The sequence below is a fragment of the Astyanax mexicanus genome, chromosome 6 (assembly GCF_023375975.1).
Source record: "Astyanax mexicanus isolate ESR-SI-001 chromosome 6, AstMex3_surface, whole genome shotgun sequence".
Lineage (NCBI taxonomy): Eukaryota > Metazoa > Chordata > Actinopteri > Characiformes > Acestrorhamphidae > Astyanax > Astyanax mexicanus.
In genome coordinates, this window is record NC_064413.1 from 10928382 (window position 1) to 10942047 (window position 13666).

General features: G+C 39.0%; 1 protein-coding gene across 2 annotated transcripts in view; it reads right to left on the minus strand.

The window, feature by feature from the left end:
* The window catches only part of fhod3b (formin homology 2 domain containing 3b), a 403456-nt gene that overhangs the window by 371411 nt on the left and 18379 nt on the right, over positions 1 to 13666 (minus strand). For both annotated transcript variants that reach the window (XM_049480538.1, XM_049480537.1), the window contains exon 2: positions 2909 to 3015. In XM_049480538.1, coding sequence (XP_049336495.1) covers positions 2909 to 3015 — 107 coding nt within the window. The remainder of the gene's footprint in view (positions 1 to 2908; positions 3016 to 13666) is intronic.

Genomic DNA, 13666 nt, shown 5'->3' on the forward strand with positions numbered 1-13666 from the left:
ATGAGATAAGCGAATGTCTAAGTTAACATGTTAGCCTAGAAAATCCTGTTCCAAACTAAAGAACTGCATGTCATTTACCAAACATGCCTTAACTGATTAACTGTCCAAAACCATGACCAGATATTTGTTGACACCCTCTTTATTGACTACATTCAGCTATTTATGTTGCCTCCCTTGTTGACACAGAGGGGCAAATGCACAAACAGTTTGTCTACTTCTTGTAGAAATGTACTTCCAGTAGAATAGGATTCTCTGGAGCAAATAAACCAACATGAACCTATTGATACCATGCCTAATGCCTGGGGTGGAATGATGGAGATGCATACAATAGCTTTGAATGGGATGAGTTGTATGATAAACTAAAACATTTGTCCATATAGTGTTCAGGGTTTCAGTGATCAATCATGCTAATGTGAGTTTTTGCTGAACTGTTCCTTTAAAGCCACACTGTATGCAGACTGGTGTGCTGAGTGCTATAGTCTTTCACTGCACTGTCAGATTCCGGATACCAGCCTCAACAGTTTCTGCTCTCGGGTCCAACAACATTTACATCATTATCAAACCAAGCTAGTCCACTGACTAATAAGTTGATAGTTATGTAATGTAAAGAATCTTTACCTGTGTGACGGTAATGATGATATATTAGAGTGATAACAGAATTGAGTGAAATGGAAAATAATAAATAAGATTATTGGTTAAAATTGTACTGTAATTTAAACAAGGCTCTAGTTTTATCGTATCACTACTAGGGGTGAGTAACTGTCTTATCTGGTGCTCCCCAGACCATCCAATAATTGAACATTTAATTTTCATGTATGTTCTGAAACAGACAAAAATACAAAGCGAGCCTCTAAAGAACTAGTGTTTCAGTAAGGAATCAATAAGCAGCACACAACAGTCTTGCTTACACATAGATTCCACTAGATAATCATTAGATAATCACACTCTAAAAATGTTTTATAATATTTTATATTCTCTGTTTTACATAAATCCAGTTAAAACTAATTCCATCTCTCTGGCTTCCTCCGAGTAACTGACTACCCACCTGTCTGACCCGATACTGATGGATGTTGGACCCCCAGGCTCTCATGTTCCCTGTCCGGCCAGACTGGAAGTTTCTGAAGTCAGCTCTTCTCCACCACCCACCACAGATCAGCTGCTCATCATCCATCTTACTCGCCACAACAGATTACATCCAAGCTTACATGAACTCTAACTGCTTCCGCTAGTGGCACTGCTATACTCTTGAATATGTAAAACCTTTGTGGATGTATAAAGACTTTTTTTATTAATTTAAAAGCCATGGTATTCTGTATTTTATATGTTTAATGTTTTGCCTGTTTCTTTGTCCTGTGATCATGTTTCTGTAAAGCTGCTTTACAGAACACCAGTTGTATAAAGTGCTATACAAATCAATTTGATTTAATTTGATTCTAGCTTAGACAATTCTGTATATTTACAGCAGGTCCCTAATGGTCTTGCGGTTAAAAAACACAACCAAGTCACCCTGCATCAGCGTCATCAACGTATTTTTCAGGGTAAGAATCGCTCTTTTGTAGCTTTGTGGTACCATAATCGAGAATAGCTAGTGTACAGCATCCACGCCGATGCCGCCTTTTGTTATCCGTGCCAAAAGTTTGGCGGTGCTCGTGCCACTGACTCAACTTTCACTCATAAGGCAACCCATTCTCATTTCCCATGCATACGAAATGGTACGCAAAACTAAACACCTGCATGCATACACATTCACACGCATAGTGCTGCGTACACATGTTACGCTGCTATTAAGTATATGTAAAGAGTGAGAGAGAGAGCATAGGACACACGAGCGAGAGAAAGAGAGACTGAAATATAACGAGAGAGAGAGAGAGCGTAACATAGAGAGAGAGAAATGAATTAAACAGTGATTAAACAGCTTCAACTTATGCAGGTGTCCACGCAGGCTAACTCACCTGGTGGAGTGAAAACCACGTTATGTCCAATGTCAGGGAAGCATAGTGGCATCCAGAAGTTATTACAAGAGAAACTAGGTCTAGAAAAACCCTATGTTCATTGCTTAAACCACCAACTGCACCTGGTAGTGGTTCACGTGCTGACAGCAGAAAAGGCAGTTGCAGATTGTTTTGATATTTGTAGGGCAGGAATGAACTCACAACATGGCCTCCATACTGAGACATACTCATCACTAAAGATGATGATCAGTTCCATGCTGTAGCAGTGCAGGTTTCTCATTCACAACATACTGCAGTTAACAGTGATGGTGGCTGACTGATGGGCGGCCTAGATTGCGGGGCAATTCATCAAAATGACCTTTCTGCTTCTTTCAATGTGATTCAATGATGTGTCCATCTCAAAATGGGCAGAATGTCTTTGAGTGCATCATAGAAGCATGTCTAGCAGTACCAATAGGGCTGGGTATGAGAGCGAGCAAGCGAGTGAGCAAGAGACAGACAGCACGAGTGCCTGAGAAATTTAAGCACAGCAGAATTGTGTGGACAATTTGAATGATCTGCATTTCTTTGCGGGCTGTCCGCTTGTGTGTGTCAGGGCGAAATGGCAGTTGTTTTTAACACATTGTGCGCTCTTCGCATTTCCTGAGTTTAATGCAGAGTATCGAAAGAGGGCACTTACTTTTGGTACTCGGTAGTACCTAGACATTTTGGTCAGTGCCTTTTTGGTATCAAAATTTGATACCCAGCCCTAAGTAACAATCTCTCTCCAAGAGAAAAACTACCCAAAAATTGCCTCTGACAGCAGCAGGGGAAGGACATTTATGCCCCCCTTGGCGTAAAGACCCAGCGCCATATTAGACCACACCTGTAATAATTTACATATCCACCTGAGACATCACTGCATGCTAAGTTTTGCAGCAATCCAGCCAAAAGTATATGTACACCCAATGACTTACCCTCCATCCTCCTGAAAGCCCTCCAGCTCATCTCTCTGCTCCGCCAGAGTAGACTCCAGGTCCAGGTAGCTTCCATTATGGGATAGCTGCAGTGCACAGTCATCAAGCTACAGAGAAACACACACACACACACACACACACAAACACAAGTACATTCTATTAGAACTTTCCACAGCTGCAGCATATGGTAGAATCAGAAGATGTCTGTATTCTGGCGTCAGCCACACACACACCTGTATAACATGCAACTGTACAACACTCACCTGCATTACACACAGCTGTATAACCTTTTAAATAAAGCTTGGACCAACAGCATGGTTACAAGTCGGCGGTCACCAGACCACAGCTCAGTGGGGGCTAGAGGGGTATAAAGCCCCCCACTCTGGGCTGAGGGGTGATAAAGCTTCATCCAGTACTTTTGAGATGTGATGGAGTGTCAGCACAATTTTATAACTGTACATAAGATGTTTATTATCATATAATTAACCCATTGTAATAATGCAAAAACATATAGAAACAAACTCAAGGTGAATTAAATAAAAATAGAAAGAAAAAATTAAAATGTGTACTACATTACATTCATATTATTATATCTATGCATAATTGGCTAACAATTTACTGCTAATTGTAATGCTTTGTTAATGATTTAAAATTAATAACTGTACAGAACTGTAACTGAGGTGGAAATGTGACTGTGTACTCTGGAATATTGGTGGTCTTTATACAGGTTTTTTTTTTTTTTACAATTACTTGAGCATAGTTCTGAAAATATAAAAAGAAAACTTCAAACAGCCACACCCACAAGTAGCAAAGAAACCCAGACCTTTGGCAAAATTAAATACTTAATTCAAAACAATCTTAATATGAAAACTTTATGCAACACTCCAGTACCAGTTACACATTGCTGCGTTTAATATAAACTAATCTAAAAATTTCTGTTTATAACAGTATAGTCCTGGTTTATTTTACACACAGATACTGTTGTTATGTATTAGTCCTCTTTACACTGTAACAGTAGAAAATATGTCCATGCTGGATGTAAATGTTCTATTTTGCACTGAATAAAGTACATTATATAAACAGTGTTTGCATTGGAAACAAAAATAAAGAATTAGTTAAAAACAGAACACCTAATGATCTCTTTACCATCTGAAACTAGAAATAGCACTTCTTCCACTTATCCCTTTATAATTAACCTCATGTTTGTCCTGAAGGCCTGGTTGATCAGCTGGGTCACAGGTGTGCTCTTTTAAAAGGGAGATTATGTAAGATGTCAGTGTGTAATGTAGAGAAATGTAAAAGGCTGTGTGTAGAGTTCTACTGAAAATGTGATGCTAATAGTTGTGCAGTTCTGGCCTGAAGTTTTGCTTTTAAGCAGTGAAGACGCATAGATACCATGTTTTTACGACCTAATAAGATTTTTTGTGCCCAACTTAGAATGAAGCAATCAGGAGCGTTATGTTATAATGTAGTTGTTAATGTCAAGTAGTGCAGTGCAGCAGTTCATTTGTTAATTTTGAGTTTTGTTGAGTCACATTTTATAAATCTGTTTTTTTCTATTATTTTAAACAAGCATATTTTTAAGAAATTGTAAAAAATATACTTAGACATAAAAAACAAAGTTTACTTTATCATGTGACATCCGGCCCATAACAGCTAATCGGATAAGACTTTCAGCGGATTAATGGTGGATTAATTGAAGGTGGAAGGAGTTCTTCATGAGTGTGCTGTAGCTCATTTTTTGCATGTGCCCTCTCCTGTGCTGAGCTGGGAACACAATATCGGATATTGGTATTGTAGCCTTGTGAACTCGATATCAGTCTCAGTGTTCATGCATCTTTATTGAGCTCAATAATATTGTTTGAAATCTAGTAGGAAATCTTCTCTGGACAGTAGAGACAGTTACTCTAGCTCTTTTTAATACTAAATGAACACTGAGCATATATAGACACTACTTTTCATTTAATTTATTTTGAACATTAAATATTAAAGACGTTCCCAGGATTTTAGTTCAGAGCTATGTGTAACAATAATATTAGCTGATTGCCACCTCTCAGAAGGCCACAGTGAGACTGAAGCACCATTTGTCAATCAGCAAGCCAGCTGGGTCAACCTCAACATTATACACGCTAATCACATACGCACGCACACACACATACACACTCCTACAGGCCCGCTAAGCTGTGGTCCGGTTGCCAGAACCCTGTGGACCTCAACTCTAAAGAGCCCAGCACACATTTCAGTCTTTAATCCAGCCGTGTTCAAACAGAGGAGAGCATGTGTTCAGGGTCCATCTGAGGGAAAGGGTCTAAAACCGTTCTCCAACAGAGCATATAAAACTCCATACCACTACCGGTAACCTTTAAACACAGCCTTAATCCTAAAGTGAACTGTACTTTACATCATACAATATAGTGCTAAAGTAAACAGATCAAAACTTATTCAGAATATTTTAAATAAAAAGAACAGCAACAATGCTGTAATACAAAGCAAAAAATATAAATATATAATATAAATTGTTAATAGTAATTTAAATCTAAAAAAATACTTTCTCTATTGGTTTCTCTATTGGTTGGTTTAAATTTGATTTCATCTATTGAATTTTTATTTGACATCTTGTTTAAGATCATATTTTTGTCTTTTAAATTCCTCTCATTTTTGCAGTCTATATTTCACACATCTGCTCAGCTCCATTGTAAATGAATCATCATCAATGAACATGCTAAAAAAAGGTCAAACGAGGTTAAAGGTTTAAGTTCATTTTTACTCACTACTTTCATAAATAAAATTAAATAAAGTGTTCAGCATCACTTATTCCACTTGCTATCAGATTTTTACCTCTTTACACACTGGCTGTTTTACAGCTGAAACACAAGCTATACAGGACTAGGATAGAAACTTTAGATGAGCTAACTTAGCTATAGCATGTATTTGCTTACCAAATGACATGTTGCCTCTCTCTGTGTAAGTCTGACTCACATGTGATGGCTTTTATTTATATTAAGTGTAGCAATTTAATGAGAAAATATATGCAGAGTAAACACTGCTAATACCTTTAACAGAATTATACTATATATTAGCCCTAATATTACAGAATAGTTATTAGTGTTGATGTTTTTTAAGCCTAATATAATGATTACCTAAAGCAATGTTTAAATTAAGAATTATTAATCAATCTGTTGTTATGCTTTGAGTTGAAGTGGTGTCGGAAACTGGGAAACCCCATTTGTGTCATTTAGAAATGTTTTGAACATCCAGTGAAGTCATGTTTTTAAATAGGAAACTTTCACTAAACTGTTTACCTACTAATATGAATTTATTTAATTTGATATTTTGCAGTGTTTGTAAATGATTCAGTGTCCTTGTTTCGAGAGATTTTTCAGATCTCTTTGGGCAGATATTTGGACATTCTCTGAAACAGGTGAATCAGATCAGTTTTAGCACTACACATACTGTACTGTACAGATTAGCAGATCAGTGTTAGCACTACACTCACTCACCTGTACAGGCTAGCAGAGCAGTGTTAGTATTACACTTATTACACTGTACAGGCTAGCGGAGCAGTGTTAGCACTACACTTACTGCACTGCACAGGCTAACACAGCAGTATTAGTATTACACTTACTGTACTGTACAGATTAGCTGAGCAGTGTTAGCACTACACTTACTCAACTGTACAGGCTAGCAGAGCAGTGTTAGCACTACACTTCCTACACGGTACAGGCTAGCGGAGCAGTGTTAGCACTACACTTACTGCACTGCACAGGCTAACAGAGCAGTGTTACACTGTAAACCTGGATAAGTTGAATTTACTTTAAAAATTTAAGGAAACCGGTTGCCTTAAAAAAGTTAAGTAATGGGGAATGAAACCGTGAGATAGCATAAATTAAAACATCAAAATATTACAACTAAAAGGGAAGTTGATTTATTTCTAAGGTAGACCAGGGGGAATCACTAAACACTGATGGTGAGTGTTAGTCCGAAACTGTTGGACACACCCAGTATGCAAATAGATTATGACAGAAGCCAATGGAAAAGAAGTTGCCAATGACAACAGACTAAACTCAGTTATTATAAGTTGGTTCAACTCAAAGATCTTAGTTTAAATGTTTATGTGCCCACAAATGTTCAACTAACTCAAAATAGTTGAGTTTTGTTTAGAAATATCAAATTTTATGTAAAACAGACTTCAATCATTTGAGTTCAAACTATTTCTAGGTTTACAGTGTAGTATTACACTTACTGTACTGTACAGATTAGCAGATCAGAGCAGAGGAAGGATGTAAAAATAGGCTGCTCTTGATTCATTTTATTTAAAAGCTGCTTTAAAACATGGTGATTCACAATTTCCTATTTACTTCTATTCAATTACTAACTAAGCAAACTTGTTACATTGTAAGCAAGGTGTTAGCATTGAAATTGTTGGCAGAATAGCACTGTATTTTTTTATTGTTTCAGGACGGTATGATGTTGACATTTTTATACAAAGTTTAGTGGTTTATCTACTTGGTACTTGGTACTACAGACTTGGTAAGTTGGACTCACGAGTGCAAGCTCTCATGGACGGGAGGATGCAAAACTTTTATTCTGTTACTGGAACAGCAACATACTTTATGACATCACCCTCTCAGCTGAAAGTGTTGTCCCAAAGATGTAGGAGCACATTTTCACATTGTCTTTTTTAGCTGTGGGATATTGGGCTGTACGAAGTCCACACAAGTCACCTTCCAAGGATCCTTAATAATGAGGGAGGAGCAAGAACATCCGGTTATTTGTAGTGAACTGCAAACTTCTAACTGAAACAGTACTTGGGCTGTGACTGATGATAATTCCTGAGTCCACAAGAATACAAGTACAGACTGAAAAACGGCTTTCATTGTGAAAGGAAGCTGCAGTTCCTCGCTCAGAAACTAGATGGAACTTCAGAAATTGTGCATGGTTGTAAACACTTCCAAACACTAAATTAGCATTTACCTCATCACCTTGGCTTGTTTGTTTTTTGCTTTGAGTTCATCTCATATATGTAGAATGTGTAAAACTTCCCCTCCCTGGAGTGAATTTTTCAGCCCATGAAGTAGCTTTTAGAAAAGATTTTAGCGGTTAGGTAACAGTGCCAACTACACAAACCAGCAAACGCTGCAGAACATGCCATCAAAACTACAGCAGCAGTCACAGAGACAAAAAATAAGAGTTTTGTTCTAGATAAGCAGCTCTTTTTTGGGTGTTTTTACACTGAGCTTCACTGAAAGATGTAAAAGAAAACAAACATAAAACCAGAAACAGTCTGCACTGTTTTTGAGCTTACCCTGTTCACTGGCTATGATGTGGTTCCATTTCCTGCCACAAGAAGTACACTAAGTTAATTAGAAGTGTAGAGAAAAAGAGAGAGAGACATAGAGAGGGAATAAAAGAAAGAGAGAGAAATGGAGAGAAAAAGAAATACAGGGAGAGAGAAAGAGTCACTAACTGGTAAATACATTAAAGGCCTTTGATCCCTGAAGAGAAACCAGGATCTGAAATAAAACATGACGATGCTTCTTCAGCATTTAACCACGCAAGGAGTCGAGGGCAGCTAGACTACACTATATTTACTAACAGAACATCAGTTTACATAAACACCACAAACTCAGGCTAGAGAGCCTGTAAACAACAACCTAACTAATCTGCATATCAACAAACATCTTTGAAGCAACAGTTTGTAACTTTTGGGAATTTGGGGTTTTGGAGCCCTTTTTGGTGAGAATGTGTAATTGCACAGACCATATGGAAGAGTACTTGGATAATATAAATACATTTGACATGTAAAATACTGTGTTTTTGTGTACATTGTTTTGTTTATTTGGTTCATTTATAAAATACTGACAGAGAGCAATTACATCCAACAAACCTTTTAGATCAATATATAAGACTAATATATCTTAACCTGGGAGTTGGGAACATTTTCACTATTTTGTTCACTCCCAACCCAGGAATACTACTGCTTTTAAGCCCATATCCCATATTTGCAATCCTTTATTACAATCAATCATACCCTGCTTGTAAAACTGATACATGTAACTAAACTCTGTTCTGACTGGCTTATCTCTATTCAATAAGCATTTGAGCCTGAAACACTGCTTATAACACAAGTGGGTGGAGCCAAACTGCTGTAGGTAGAATGGCTGGATATAATCCAAAAGTATTGAAACAGTGAGGTCAATCGCTTTATTTCTGCTGTAGACTTAAAACCTTTGAATTTGACATGAATTATCATTAGAATTAATGAGACAAATTATTATGAGATTATGAGAAAAAAGACAAACATTTCAGAAGATAGCACCTTCTGTCTAAACCCACCAATTTCTTGTGAGGAAAAGTATTGAATAATGTGACTGGCAGATGTGTTTTGTTGAGATAAGATGAAAAATCAATCAGACCAGAACAACTGTTTGGAATGTCCTGAAGAAGAAATTTGTCACTGGTGTACTAAATAACAGATGGTGAACAGTTGTACCAAGGAAAAACACAGCAGTGAATGACAGAAGCATTGTGAGAGTTGTAAAGAAACCCCCTAAAACAACTGTTAGTGACATCAGCAACAACCTCCTGAAGGCTGGAGTGAAGGTATCATTAGAAGACTTCAAAAGACTTAATGAACAAAAGTACAGAGGCTTCAGCAGAAGATGAAAACCACTATTAACAAGGTGAATATGAAAACCAGGCTGAAATTAACCAAGAAGTACAGAGACAAACCTGTGGACTGATTATGGACTGATGAGAGAAAGATTAACCTTAACCAATGTGATGGAAGATTAAAGTTTGGAGAAAGAAAGGATCTGCTTATATTCCCAAATATACCAGCTCATCGGAGAAAGACAGTGGAGGTAGTGTCATGTCTTAAACTTGCATGGCTTATTCTGGGATTATTCTTCATTGATGTACAATGAACTCAAAATATTTTGTCTGTAAATTTAAAGAAAGATGTAACCAAACTGATTGGGAGATTCTCCAACATGCAGCAAGATAATGATCCAAAGCCAGCAGTCTGGAAAAACATCACTTTAATTTACTTTAAATGTATCTGTTCCAATACTTTTGCTCACAAGAAATATCAAAAGCAGATGTAAATACTGGAATGTTGATCTTTTGTCGTATAATAATCTTTAATTACAAAGTCAAATGTTTAGGTCTACAGCAGACATACAGGAATCAGCCTTACTGTTCAATACTTTTTGTATTGTAGGTATATATGTTGTTATATACATATACTACACAAAAAAAAGGGAAACACCTAAACAGCACAATGTAAGTCTAAGTCAACCACACTTCTGTGACATTAACCTGTACAGTTAGGAAGCAACACTGATTGTTAATCTATTTTACCTGCTGTTGTGCAAATGGAACAGACAACAGGTAGAACAACCTATATAAAGGAGTGTTTCTGCAGGTGGAGACCACAGACCTTTTCTCTGTTCTCATTCTTTCTGGCTGATGCTTTGATCACTTTTGCATTTTGTCAGTTCTCTCACCATAGAGGTAGCATGAGACGGTGTCTACAGCCCACAGAAGTTGCTCAGGTAGCACAGTGTCCAGATAATGGAGCAGATACCAGGAGAAAGGCCAGTAGACCAGGAGACAGGTGGGGGCCATAAGAGGGCAACAACCCAGCAGCAGTACCGCTATCTCCTCCTTTGTGCAAAGAGAAACAGGAGGAGCAGTGCAAAAGTCCTGAAAAATGACCTCCAGCAGGCCACTAATATCCAGGTTTCTGCTCAAACTGTCAGAAACAGACTCCATGAGAATGATATGAGGGCCTGATGTCCATAAGTGTGGCTTGTGCTTACAGCCCAACACTGTGCAGAGCGATTGGCATATGCCAGAGAACACCAAGCTTGGCCATTGGCGCCATGAGCTCTTCATGGATGAGAGCAGGTTCTCACTGAGCACATGTGACAGACATGACAGTCTGGAGATGTCGTGGAAAACATTCTGCTGCTGCAACATCCTCCAGCATGACCGGTGAGGCAGTGGGTCAGTAATGGTGTGCGTGGGCATTTCTTTGAAGGGCCTCACAGACCTCCATGTGCTAGTCAGAGGTACCCTGAATTCCATTAGGTACAGGGATGAGATCCTCAGACCCAATGTGAGACCATATGCTGGTGCGGTTGGCCCTGGGTCCTTCTGATGCATGACATTTCTAGGTCTGATGTGGCTGAAGTGTGTCAGCAGTTCCTGCATGATGAAGGCATTGATGTTATGGACTGGTTTGCCCATTCCCAGACCTGAATCCAATCGAAAAATCTGGGACATCATGTCTTGTTCCATCCACCAACTCCACGTTGCACCACAGAATGTCTAGGAGTTGACTGACACTTTAATCCAGATCTGGGAGGACATTCCCCAGGAGAACATCCACCGCCTCATCAGGAGCATGCCCAGGCGTTGTAGGGAGGTCATACAGGCACATGGAGGCCAGACACACTAATGAGCCTCTTTTAACTAGTCTTGAGGATTTTCCACTGAAGTTGGATTGATTGGCATTTAATTTGATTTGTAATTTGATTTCTCACTTTGATTTTTAGTATGATTCCAAATCATACTAATATGATGATGATCATTTTGATTATTTCTATGTTATTTTGTTCTCAATACATTCCACTATGTAATAAATAAAGATTTTGAAATATATATAGTATATATATAAAATCTGATTGTTGTTCAGATGCTTTGGGTTATGTCCGTATGCTCTTTGTGGACTTTACATCTGCTTTCAACACCATGATTCCTCAGACCCTTATAACTAAACTCCTCACTTGGACTAAGCTCTTCCCTTTGCAACTGGGTCCTAGACTTCCTGACCAACAGGCCGCAGTCTGTGAGGATTTACAACATCTCCTCCCCGACCGTAATTCTCAGCACTGGCTCCCCTCAGTGCTGTGTTGAGCCCCCTCCTTTTCACACTGCTCACATATGACTGCTAACCAGACTGTCATATTGTGAAGTTTGAGGATGACACAGCAGTGAGTCATGAACAGAGATGAGTCCAGCTACAGGCAGGAGGTGGAACACCTGGAGGGCTGGTGCAGAGAGAACAAAGAAGATGAAGGAGATGATTGTGGACTTCAGGAAGGGCCAGCATAGCCCAGCCCCCCGCCCTGCACATTGGAGGATATGCAGTGGAAGTGGTCAACAGCTACAGGTACTTAGGTGTGCACTTGAGCAGCAACCTAACCTGGAGCAACAACACTTGTTCAGGAAGACACATTAGTGGCTCTACTTCCTCAGGAGGCCGAGACGAGCTGGACTCTGATGCTCAGTCCTCACCTCCTTTTACAGGTGTGTGGTGGAGAGCGCCGTGTGCTCTACCATCAATGTGTGGCATGGAAGCTGCTCTGCTGCAGACAGGAAAGCTCTGCAGAGGATGGTGAAGGCTGCATCGAGCCTTCCCAACACCATGGACCTCTACACCTCCCGATACAGGAAAAGGACCACCTGCATCAGGAAGGATCCCACCAACCCAGCTCACTCACTTTTTGTCCCCTTCACCTCAGGCAGGATTTTTTTTCGATACAAGCCCTTTGACATGGTTAAGCTGTGATGTTCACCCTTAAACTGAAGTGCTGCTCTTCATCCTCCTGCCAAAATTCACAGCTTCAGTTACGACCTCACCCTGCAGCCTTGACGCTTTCTCCAGACCTGGTACAAAATTCAGACACCCAAACTCTATCTATCTACCCACGTATCATGTAGAAATAAGATGATCTATCACTCTCCCTCTGTCACTCTCTCACTTCCTCTCTCTCTCACTAACTAACTATTTCAATCTCTCTTTAAATTCTCTGTCTCTCTCTTTCTCTAACCATCTCTATCTCTCTCTCTCTCTCTCTCTCTCTATCTGTCTAATTCTTTCCACCCCTTTCTCTCATTCTCTCCTTTCCTCTCTCGGTCTCTCTCCCTCTTTTGCTTTCTCTCTTTCTCCTACAGCTCTCCAGGTGGACTCCGGCACTCCTGCTGACCCAGATACTTCAGCAGCTGAATCCTGGGCCAGGTAGATTAACCAACCATTTAGGATTGATAACCACACTGACTCACTTAGGGATTCGCTCACTCAACTCAGCGATTCACTGTGTTTAAATACAAGTCATTTAATCTAGCAATAATTTAATTAAAATGCAATTTCAATATGTTTAGCAACAGATCAGTATTTCATAAAATCTACAGTTTAACCCTGATTTAATTTGATTCAGTGCTGATTTAAACGAGTTAGTGCTGCTTGAGAGGTGATTGATTTTGATTCAGTGTTCATGTTAAAAAAAAATTAAGCAATATTTGTACGAAATATTTACTGTATTTTTTTCGCTCTACAAGGTGCACTTAAAATACTTACATTTCCCCAAAAATCATCAGTGCGCTTTATAATCCGGTGCGCGTTATGTAGGAATTTTACCAGTCAGGTTGTCATAATCCGGTGCGCCTTGTGTATTAAAAAATAGACCAGATAACAGACAATTATTGAGGTTTATTGATAATTGGCGTTTATTGATAATACTGTATTTTCTGATTTGATCCTGACTCTCTCTCTGTGTTCGGATCTCTAAAGTGAAGGTGAGATATTTATCAGGTTCACCTCACCATGACATCATCAGCCTCCTTAAACAAGACTTGATTACACATGCAAACACACACACACACACAAAAACTCATTGCACAACAGAGCTGAGATTAGAGTTTGAGCAAAATGTTTTCAGGTCAGAGAGAGTGAGAGAGAGAGAGAGAGAG